Source organism: Crocodylus porosus, unplaced genomic scaffold (assembly GCF_001723895.1).
Source record: "Crocodylus porosus isolate Cpor-Errol unplaced genomic scaffold, CroPor_comp1, whole genome shotgun sequence".
Taxonomy (NCBI): domain Eukaryota; kingdom Metazoa; phylum Chordata; order Crocodylia; family Crocodylidae; genus Crocodylus; species Crocodylus porosus.
The window spans coordinates 234,417,061-234,428,644 of NW_017728886.1; the positions used below are offsets into that span (position 1 = coordinate 234,417,061).

Below are 11,584 nucleotides of genomic sequence, written 5' to 3' on the forward strand. Positions count from 1 at the left end.
ATTTACAATAATTTGTTAATGTGATCAGTAAGCTAAGCTATAGCCATCCAGTCTCCACATTTGCAGTCTTGCATTTTTGTCTCTTTAAATAATTCTGCAAAATACTAAAGAATAGGATTTTTGCTGTGTGCAAGTCTAGTGAGTGGTGGTAAGTGTGGAATACTGCAACAGATATCAGAACTGCCCCCCACACAGTCTGGAACACTGTAGAGACAGCAACCATTATCATCTTCAGTTTCCATGGCCAGCAAAGCCATCAGTCAGACTGTGCCATTAAACTGCTTCCACAGTCAACAGTTTCACAACTGGAACCTGTTGGTATATGTAACTCACTTCCATGAAATTTAAACTGAAAGTAAGCTACAAATGACTATCATTTTCTGCCCCATCTGCTCCCTGTCTTATCCCACAAGTAAATTATGGACCCAGCAAGAAAACAGTACTGCAATGTACTGTTAAGTACTGAAACATTACCTTTGTTTTTTTGTAGGTCCCAGCTTGTTCATTTGACAGGAACAATGGCAGCCATTTTTTTCCTAGCCTCATCTGGACATATTTCTGAATTTCAAGGAGAACCGGTGAGGAAACTTGATCATGAAGAATCTGTCCCCAGCCTCCACCTAACTGCATTAGCTAAATAATTCAAATACAATATGAGATGAGAGAAATTCTTATGTATGGGCAAAACACGTATTCCTCTTGAGCCCCGTCTCAGCAAACCATTGAAGCATGACCTTAATTTTAATCAAAGCATTTAATCATATGCTCAACCAAGGATCATATGCAGATATCCATTGCATGGGGCAGATTACATTGGTCTTACCTATGATGCAGGAGGTACAGTCCATGTACAGGTTCTGGTACAATAATGCCCAATCTTGGAATGAGTAAATGTTACAAGTATTAAGTTACTTTAGATCACCACAGCTTAGACATGGTATCACTTACAGGTAGATTTACTTTCCTACTAAAGATCAGAATAGGAATAAGTCATTTTGGCTTGAAGTCACTTTTGCCCTACTCTTTTTTAGCTGCACTGTGTACTCTGGGCTGCAGCCTAGGTTCTGGACTACATAATGTAAATGTATTATGAACAGAGAAATGAAACCAGATTGCTGGCACAGAAAACAGAAGGTTTGGGAAGATTTTTAATAGAGAACTGAAGGAAAAATGGGCAAAGTTTGGAAGAGTACTGAGGTAGATGTTAGGGACACCAGTAACACAAAGGGAAATGCAAAGAAAAAGCTACTAGAATAATAGATTTGGTATGCATCTAGCTGACATAGGCACCTCTCAGCACACGGTTATGATCAATTGTCAGATTTCTACAGGAGTAAATACATTTATCTCCAAAATTTCTCTTTATCTAAATTTTTATATACTGATACCTGCTCTTGTTGTTCTCTCGTAGCTGGACTATTGGGTCCAAAGAAGTATTTTTTATTTAAGTACTTATTTTTAATATCTTTAGATTTTTCCTCTCGCTTTCCTTTTTCCTTGTGGAGCATCCTTCTGAACTGTTCAATATCTATCCAGCACAAAAGATCCATACTATGAACAAATCAAAGATAACAGTCTTTGTTATTCACTGTCAATCTAATTATCATTAGAATTCTAATGAATTACCAATTTGATCACAATTCAATGAAACAGAATAAAATGACCAGATCCTGGCTATAATTTTGTCTTAATTCCCTGATAAATGAGAAGTTACAATCAGTATGACCTATGATGCTTGTTAACATTCAGACCAAAAAAAGTAAAGCCTTTAAAGAAGGTCTTTACAAACAAAATAAATTATTTTGGTGAATTTTATTTCTGCTGATGTTTATGACCTTGTTTCATATAGTCCTATTTTCTCAAGTCTTATTATTCAAATTAATTGATGAATGATTTCAACACAAAATTCTAGATATATAAACTTTACACAATCAGTTGAATTCCTTTTATATTAAAAATTCCAGATCTTTAATATGTTAATTTTGATTTGGCATACACATCACCTGATATTAGTTTTTGTTCCTTAACTGGCAAAGATAAGTATGATAAAAGCTCATGCTTCCAAAATCAATTTTTAGACTAATCTCTAAGGGTCTTAAAATGGGATGTTTTTTGTGAAAATTCCTGACAATTAATTTGTTCACTAGAAAATTTGCAGAAAATGAAACACGAAAAGATAGCCACATGCAATGCTGATTTGTTTGTTCTAATAAATGTTTGCTGATTTTTGTCAAAGGTGTTAGTCCAGGGGAAAATTTTGAAAAGCACTTAAGTGACTTAGGTAGAAAAGTTCCAATTTCAAAATCTTTTGAATTCTTAGGAACTTAAATCCTATTGATACTTATGTTCCTGGGTGACCAGCAAACAATCCAACAAAATAATGCTTCATTGGAATTTGCCAGTTAGTTAAAACCTAAATGTTTAGCACAGATAGATCACTTTGGATGAGGTTCTGATGGAACCGCGGTTGGTTTCTTGCAAGCTTGCTTGTGATGGTGCTGGGTAGACTGTCTTGCAGTCTTCCTTCAAGCTTGGAACATCAAGGCTCCTAGAATCATGAGGCTTTGGGGAAGCCCACCCAGTAGACCCTGGGGTTTCCAAGGGCCAGAGCTGTAGCTCCATTCCCTTCCATAGGGGATGGTGAAAGTTTTGGTTTTAGTTACAAATTGGAACAAAGCCTAATTTTGAAGTATTCAAATCTTCCATAACAGTTTTACTAAGACTCTTAGACACTTTAAAATATTTTGTGCCATGCGGAGTCTACAACTATATCTTTGTTTACCCAGAAGCAGTAGGTAGCACCCAAAGCTTAATCACAGAGGAAAGTAATTTAAAGAAAACAGTTGAGAATAAAATGGGATTGAAAGGTTGAAGCATGAAAACACATTACCTATTGAAAGCAGCTATACAGCATTTGCTGGAATATTAAAGATGTGGAGACGATAAGGAAATGTCATTTTCAAACGAACCATTCACTCCTGTCACAACTCCTATATAAATTTCTTTTTATCTTGGCTTTCCAACATTTTCAAAATCTTTGTGTGTTAAGTTGTGCGTGCAGTTACTGTGACTGTACACTTAACTATGTTAACTGCATGTACAAACACTGCAATTGCTTATACATCTCTTATAATTATGTGGCCAAATTCTGTATTTATAATTTTGAGTCTTAATTTAAAAAATATAAAAGCTTCTGAACTGCAATACCAAGAGAAATGGTTACCCGCTGTATGACAATTTCTCTCTTCAGGTGGATGCCTTTAACAGAAGCCCTGGGACTTCTGAAAGCAGAATTTGATCAAAACTATTTTATCACTGGATACTGAGTCCTGAATAATACCTAAAGCAATAATTCAGTTGTCTGAACAAAGTTCTGTTTTCAGTGCATTACTTATATAATTCAAAAAGAAACAGTGAAGTAGAAAAAGAAAGAAAGAGAGATAGGCTCCAATCCTGTGGCACTTATAAAACAAAACTCCCATAAAAGACAGCAGACATTTTGAGCACAGAAACTGAAAACGTACATTGCAAAGTTTTCTTCAAGGAAGAGGCGGAACTGTTCCAACTTCAGTTTATTGCGGAGCAGGTCACGAAGGATAGAACCCGTGCACTCATCAGGCACTTGGCTCAAAAGCTGCTCTTCTTTGAGAATGTCAGGACCCGGTAAAAGACTGGCTTCAGGAACAGCACCCTCATGGAAGAAATTACTCCAGTTACACAACTAAGGCTTTTTGTGCCTATATCTATATCAGTCTAATATTCTTTCATTAGATAACGTCTTTAATCCATCTTTACTGGTTTTCTTCCTCTTGCTTTTTTGTTGTTGCTGATTGCCTCTATGCAGTTATTTTTTCTGTAACTCAGAATCAATGCTGTGTCATGACCCAGCATAGAAGGAATGCTGCTATTACACAGAAATGATACCACTGTATGGAGGAAAAGAATCTGTTCTAACTACTTGAGCCCTAGGGAAATAAAGTGCACATCTAATTTACGGTATGGAAAGAAATCATATTTAAAGTTATTCACACTGGGCTCCATTGCTCAGGGGTCACTGGACTTGCCTGACATGTCAGAGGACTGGACCATATGAATGCTAGAGGTCTCTTCCAGCCCTTCTTTTCTATGATTCTATTGCCAGGTGCAAAGGCATACTGCATCCTCTTTTTGCTGGATTACCACCCTAAGGATTCAGAATCCCCTGTAACTAAACAATTCTGAGGACCCTTTGGAGACTATCAACAGCAGCTTGCACCCAGAATGTCAGTGCCACCATCTTCTGCCATGTACACAAGGCAGTCTACTAGCCAGAGATGGTCAAAGGTAATAGACCTCCTTTCCATTTGGGATATTGAAAACACTCAATGCTCACTCTGGACAGGCCACCACAACCAGGCCATCTATGAGAGTATCACCTCTAAAATGACTACTCAAGGGCACGATCACATTTGGCATCATTGCCATGCCAAGGTCAAAGTGATAAAAATGCAATATAAGAAGGCCTGAGACACCACCACATCTCGGGCACTGAGACAGTGGCTTTCACCTGCTATGAGGAACTGTCACAGATTCTAGCAGGGGATGACTTGACAGAGTTCTGATTTATTGGCAACTCTGGGGTCAGCCCTCATGCCACCAAGGACTCAGAAGCCTCTGACCAGAAAAAAAAAAGGACGACTCACTGGTTCCTGCTCCCACCATGGCCAAGGAGAAGGCACAGGAAGGTTAGGAGAACATTGGGAAGTCCCTCCTTCTCTTTTAGAGCACTGATCAAGAGGATACCAGTTATCTGGACATGAGAGCTCTGATGCCACTGACACTGACTCCATCAACCTCACACTAAACTACCTCTTCAACATTATATGCCACCAATACCTCACCTGCAGAGCTGACTATTCCCACCACCCTCTTACCAACTGTCCCTTCTCCATTCCTGCTCACCGTTCTCCCACCACTATCAATAAGCAGACCTCAACACCTGCAAGAAGCCAGCCCTCTTCCTCCCAGCACCCATGACAACACTGAATGAAGACACAGATAGAGCAGACAGCCATCCAATCACCCAGTAAATTTCAGAATTCCAGCACAGTTTTTCCATCCCACTCCTGCAAAATGACTCCTGGCATTGTTAGACTGCCTGGAGGTCCTGTATTGTCTCTGAATAAGGACACAGGTGACCTTCAACATACACTCCCAGGGAGATAAGTTTTTGGGGTGCATGGAGCTGGGGGGGGAAGGGGCATATGGTTTTGAATCATTTAAAGCCAGGGGACAGCAGCCTTTTAGACTGGTGGGCTGGGTACTTGCAACCAGCTCCTGCTGGCAGCTGCTAATCCTGTCCCTGCTTCTGATCCCTGTTGCTCCAACTCCCTCTCTGCTCTGTGCCCCACTCTGCATACCGGGTGCTGCTAGAAGCCATGGTGAATGTCAACAGAGAACAGTAAATTTGGCAGTAAGGGCACAGAACATGTAGTTTTAAAGTGGCTCCTTTAAAGCAGAACCCTTCCTTCCCCCTGAATCAGACCCTCATGGGCCAATCCATAGCTCTTCATGGGCTGTAGGTTGTGGACCCCTACTCCAGAGCAAACCACTGGAGGGGAATCGGTGTTGGCTGAGGATGTCTTTATGGACAGTGGAAGGGCCATGCCATGAGTTTGTAAGAAGAAGTACTAGCAAGCCACGTTAGCCAAGCACATTCCCACTGCCCTCCACTTGGCCATGAGGTAGCCAAAGGTGGACTCAATGATCATGTAGTAACTGCTTGGCTTGTGGTTGAACAGTTCCTTCCTGGCATCCACATGCCCCACAAGGCAGGAAAAAGTGGGCATCTTGAATACCCAAGTAGCAAAAGGCATAGTTACTCCTTCCACTTCTTATGGAAAAACTTCCCCCACCATATCATCAGGAACACTCATCTGGAGTTTCTAAAGACTTTGGCATGGTGGACCTTGCCCAGCCAGGCAGTGGTCATGTGTGTAAACTGAATTTGGTGGTCCATAATGCTTTGCAGCATCATAGAAAAGAAGCCCTTGTAGTTTGTTTAAACTGAGCTGTAATAGGCTGGGCACAGGATAGGACATAAATGGCCTATCCTGTGTAGGTCAGAAAGCCCATGAGGGCAAATCTGGGGATGACCTCCTGAGAGTTCATGAGGAAGAGGAATGCCAGTGCCAGCACCCTATGAATGGCATAGTATGCCTCCTGCCACAGCTGATCCTGCTGTGAACTGGCCCATGCTGAAGTGGTTAGCTGCACAGTACAGGCTGACAAGAGCAGCCATATTTCAGATACTGATGGGCACAAGCTGCTCCCTAGTGAAAGGTGCCCTCATGCATGGCTTGCTGCTTGGGTGAGAGAACTAGCACAGTGCTTCTCCATGAAACCATCTTTACAAGGGTGGTACGTCTCAAGCAAAAGTTCTACCACTACTGCTCTTCATCACACATCCCTAGGACTCTATATTTCCACCAGCCACTGCCTATCTCTCTGGCCCAGAAGATTTAGTATACTATTTGCACGTGGTCCAAAGGGTAGCCATACTCTATGGCATCCTGGGGAGCATCATCCTCATGCATGTAGTTGTCAGTGGTGATGAGTAGGTAGCACACCTAAAGGAAGCATCTTTCCAGGGTGTTGGCAATGGTAAACATCCCAGCTGGGTTCCCCGGGGGGGTTAATAATGCTGTTCCTGTAGCTGATGAGCACTCCTAAGGGGAAACTGACCAGGTCTGAAGTGGCAGAGAGCACCTAGCACAAGGTGAGAAGGAGGAAATAGTTAATAGGCCCTCTCCTGTACAGTTAGCAGTCCACAGGAGTTTCCTAAGACTTGGGCCCCAAAATCATGCTGGGATCTCTGCTCTCTAGCCACCTAGCTGCACAGCTCTACTACAGCATGGACTTAGAGCCATTTTGAAGCTATTCAGCTGGGAAGGACCTATAGATCTACATGATACTGAAGCATGACTCTGAAATATGAAGTTTCATACTAAAATGGGATTTGTAGCATATCAAAAGAATGTATGTCCATACCTTAAGGAACATCATTATCTTTATTTTCTGTTTACTTCAAATATATTGACCCAAATTCCATCATCAGATAAACCATTGTAAGCCTGAAGCAGCATAAGGGGGTGGTTATTCAAGATTTAGGGCCCAACACACTTCCAACTAACTTCAGTAGAAGTCCTAGAGATTACATAAGTGGGGGTTGGATCTGCTATAGCTATAAATGGGAGCAGAACTGGACTCATTATTTTAAAAAAATGATGGCCTTTAAAATGAATGAATGAATGTCCCCCACATCGGTTGCAGTGAGTCTTTTCATTCCTGATACATAAAGCGTTAACCCTCTTTGATAGAAAATGAGTTTGTTTTTACTAGTAGGTGCTTCTCTTACCTCATCCTTCTTGGAAACACTCTCTTGATGCAAAGCCTGCAACTTTCTAAAGTACACTGAATCCAGCTGTCGAGTTTCTTCCACCAGCTCCACCTAATAAAAATAATATCTTATGTCATCCCCACAGTACACATTATAGAAAGATGGAGCGCTGGACAGGCAACATGCCAGTGACAGTGGGTAGAAAAGAAACACATTTGCCAATAATGAGACAGATGTTTAGAAGATAAAATATCATGTTAAGTAGCATCCCTATGGCAGATGATTCAATTAAAAGATGCGGTGAAATAAAATTTGACTTCAGATCTGTACAGAATCTTAATGGCATTCTATGCAATAACATGTATGACATAGTTATATCTCTGAGGCATAGGCTTCATAACAGAAAAGATTAAATTACCTTGTCATGAACTTTTCAAGATCACCTGACCACACCTGCCAAAGGATTACATGCATCAGCATGCCTGCCATGAGTAGTAGTAATCCAGTTCTTAGACCTGCAGCTTTCATCAGGAAATGATACCCACATGGACAACGTGCCACTCATATCAGACATATGCACCTCAAGAGAAAATCTAATCAGTCAAGATGAAAGTTGTAAGATGACAACTTTCACATAACAGACTCTTCTCTTGGTCTGTTTTGTGCCTGCTATTCCTTTTAGATAGTAAATTGTTCAGAGAAAGGACTCTTTCTTGACTGGCATTTTTAACATAATTCGGCGCATCATATATGTTCCATAATAACAAAACAGTCCTGCATTTGCATGTGCAAATCAGCAGTTAGATAAATAACAGTCTGCCTCATCTATATGCTAACTTGAAAATTCAAATGTTGGTTTACGATATTAACTACAAGTGGGCCCAAAGACTGTATTGATGTAATAACCCATGGAAAACAGTCTTCTGCAACTGTGGATTTAATTATACAAGAGTTTATATAAAAGAGAAAAGGCAGTTTCCAGGTTAATATCCATCAGGCTTCTATCTAAAGAATACTGTATTCAGCATCATAGTAGCTGAATGTTTTTGGACCACTGTGTATTCCAAGGTTACAGAACCCTTTCTGACTTCTTTGCTTTTCAAGAAACAGTGGGACAACTTGGAAAATCTTTAGTCCATTTTGCACAGACAATAAATTAGACCATAGACAGATTCATAGATGCACAGACTGGAAGGGACCACAGAATATCACTGGGTCCAGCCCCCTGCACCAAGCAGGAAAGACAACTAGGGTCAGGTGACCCAAGGTGACTGTCTAGTCTCCTCTTGAGGATTTCCCAGGTAGGCGATTGCACCATCTCTGAAGGGAGCTTATTCCAGTCTGGACACCCTAGTTGTGAAGTAGTTTTTCTTCATGTTGAGCCTGAAACAGTTTTCCGGGAGTTTATGACCATTACTCCTAGTTGTCCTCAAAACAGAAGTGAGATGAGAATGAGTAATAAAAAATAAATTGTGGATTTAGTGTTTTGGGGTTTTTTTAAAGAAATATTTTGGCCATACCTCAAAGGGGTGATTTTAGACTCATCTTTATTGTTGGAAATATCTCATTTTCTATGAGCTAAACAGATGCTGTTTTGTGTTGGCAAGCAAATGGGAAACAAGCAACAAGGGTACATGGAATCTCTGCTTCCTGCAGAGAAAATGTTTATCTATGGCTGGAAGAGAGAGAAGGATGCCTACTGGCTTTCGCAGTACACTACATCAAGAGACCATATATATGAGGGAATTATAACCTCATCTTTCCCTTACTGGGGCATACCAAGGAATCCCTTGTAATCCCTCAAACCCAATAACTGAAAATGTGACAGGCCCTGGAGTGGGACTGACCAAAGGATAGGTGGAACAGCTTTGCAATAATCTTCCTCTCCACATTAAGCTACCCCCCACCCCACATACACACACAGTCTAGCACTATTTAGTAGGGCTGTGGTAATATTCGATTCGACAGCCATGTCGAATATTAAACTGGGTCCCGCTTCAATTTGCCGTCCGCTTTTGAGTCAAAGCAGATCCACTTCGACTCGAGCTCAGTTGGGGAGCAGGAGCACGGGGAGCAGGGCACACGTGTACCCCCTTACCTCGGTGGCGAAGGCAGCAGCTGCGGAGGAGACAGCAGCGGGGGCAGCAACAGCTGATTCCCCCTAAGGTAAGTGGGGCAGAGGGTACAGCGCAGCTGAGGCAGATCTGGAGGGGAAGCCCGTCAGAGGCTTAGCTCGCCCAACAGGGAGCCGCGCTCCCTAGCCATGCGCAAACAGGCGTGCTCTGTAAGGGCACGCCAACGTTTGCACGGGCATTCACGTAAGAAGGGTGTGAGGTAGCTGCCCAGAGCGGCACCTCCAGCGAGCATAAACTGTAGGCGCAGCCCTGCAGACATGGTGCAGATGTGGAGCACGGCTGCCAGGGGCCCTGCCCTGGTGCTGCCGCCTGCCATGGGCTCTTCTGCGGCCTCCACCCAGACGGAGCTCATGGCAGGGTCAGTGGCCCCTTGCCCCCCATCTGTGGGGGGGGCTCGGTGGGGTCCTGTGGGAGGCTGGGGCCTTGTGGTCCCCTTGCCTGCCCCTCCCATGCACGACTTAGGGCCCTGGAGGAGCAGGTGAGGGAGCTCTAGGCTGCGGTGAGCAGGCTGAGGGGTCAGGGATGCAGAGGATGAAATTGATGCCTATCTCTGTTCTCTGCAGGCCCGGTCGCCCACTGTACATCCCCCACAGGAGACGCATCCAACTCAGGAGTGGCAGAAGGTGTTCAAATCCAGAGCTGCTAGGCCTAGAGTGATGGAAGCTCCCCAGGTTCACCTGGGGAACAGGTTCGATGCCCTGGCAACTGTGACGGAGAAAGACAGAGGAATCGCCTCCGGTGGGGACGATGCCACTCCCCACATGACAAAGAATGGGCAGAGAGCGAACACCAGCAGGAAGAAACAACGGGTCCTCGTCATCGGAGACTCCATCCTATGAGGACTGGAAGGTCCCATCTGCCGGCCTGACTGCATGACGTGAGAGGTCTGCTTCATGCCTGGGGCTTGGGTTAGGGACATCATGGAGAGGATCCTGGCCTACATCCGACTTGCAGACCAGTACCCCATGGTTGTCATCCACGTGGGAACAAATGACACACCCAGGGGGAACCCTGACCACATTATGAAGGATTTCAAGGCTCTGGGAGACAAGCTTAAGGAGACGGGGGTGCAGGTGGTATTCTCCTCTCTTCTTCCTGTGAGTAGGTGGGGATGGTGACACGAGGCCTGCATTGGCGAGGTCAACCGGCACTTATGCAGTTGGTGCTGCCAGGCAGGCCTTGGGTTCCTAGATAGACCCATGCTTTTGGGCAGGGGACTCGCTGGGGTGGGATGGGCTTCACCTCTCTCCTAAAGGCAAGCATGTCTTCTCTTCCAGGTTGGCTGATCTCGTATGACGAGCTTTAAACTAGCCTCGCCGGGGGAGGGGACCGCAGGAAGACAAGAAGACACCACCCGAGCAAGACAGGTGACAAATGCAAGGAGTGCCCAGGTAAGAAACAGGGGTCCAGACAGTCTCCCAAATCGGGGGGGGGTGGCACATGCAGCTAGGCAAGGCCTTAAATGCCTATATACCAATGCTCGTAGCATGGGGAACAAACAGGAGGAACTTGCCCTCAGAATAACCAGTTCAGACCCAGACATAATAGGGCTTAGAGAAACGTGGTGGGATTCATCCCACGACTGGGCAGTTAGCATTAGGGGCTATAGGCTTTGCAGGCAGGGTAGAGAAGGAAGGAAAGTAGGGGGTGTGGCGCTCTATGTCAAAGAGCACTACACATCCTCTGCCAGCAGAATGGGGTCAAAAGAGGGGCAAGCTGAAGTGTTCTGGGTCAAGATACAAGGGGGTCGTGGGGAGAGAGATCTAGTGGTGGGGGTCTACTACAGACCCCCCAACCTAGGGGAGGAGCTGGACTGGGAATTTTTGGGCCAGCTTGCAGATGCACTTAAGGCAAGGGATGTAGTTGTCATGGGTGATTTTAATTACCCAGGCATCTGCTGGAAGGAACAGTCAGCCAGGACAAAACATTCCAGGAGATTGCTGGCTGCGATACAGGACCTCCACTTAATCCAGGAGATGCACGGTCCCACCAGAGGAAACGCCATGTTGGACCTGGTCCTGGTCACAGGCGATGACCTGGTAAGGGGCCTCCAGGTTCTTGACCACCTGGG

General features: G+C 44.1%; 1 protein-coding gene across 5 annotated transcripts in view; it reads right to left on the reverse strand.

Annotated features, from left to right (window-relative positions):
* The window catches only part of RGS22 (regulator of G-protein signaling 22), a 94,792-nt gene that overhangs the window by 17,403 nt on the left and 65,805 nt on the right, over window positions 1–11,584 (reverse strand). For all 5 annotated transcript variants that reach the window (XM_019551229.1, XM_019551224.1, XM_019551213.1 and 2 more), the window contains 4 exons: window positions 7,397–7,489; window positions 3,525–3,691; window positions 1,389–1,551; window positions 475–633 (listed from right to left, as the gene is read on the reverse strand). In XM_019551229.1, coding sequence (XP_019406774.1) covers window positions 475–633; window positions 1,389–1,551; window positions 3,525–3,691; window positions 7,397–7,489 — 582 coding nt within the window. The remainder of the gene's footprint in view (window positions 1–474; window positions 634–1,388; window positions 1,552–3,524; window positions 3,692–7,396; window positions 7,490–11,584) is intronic.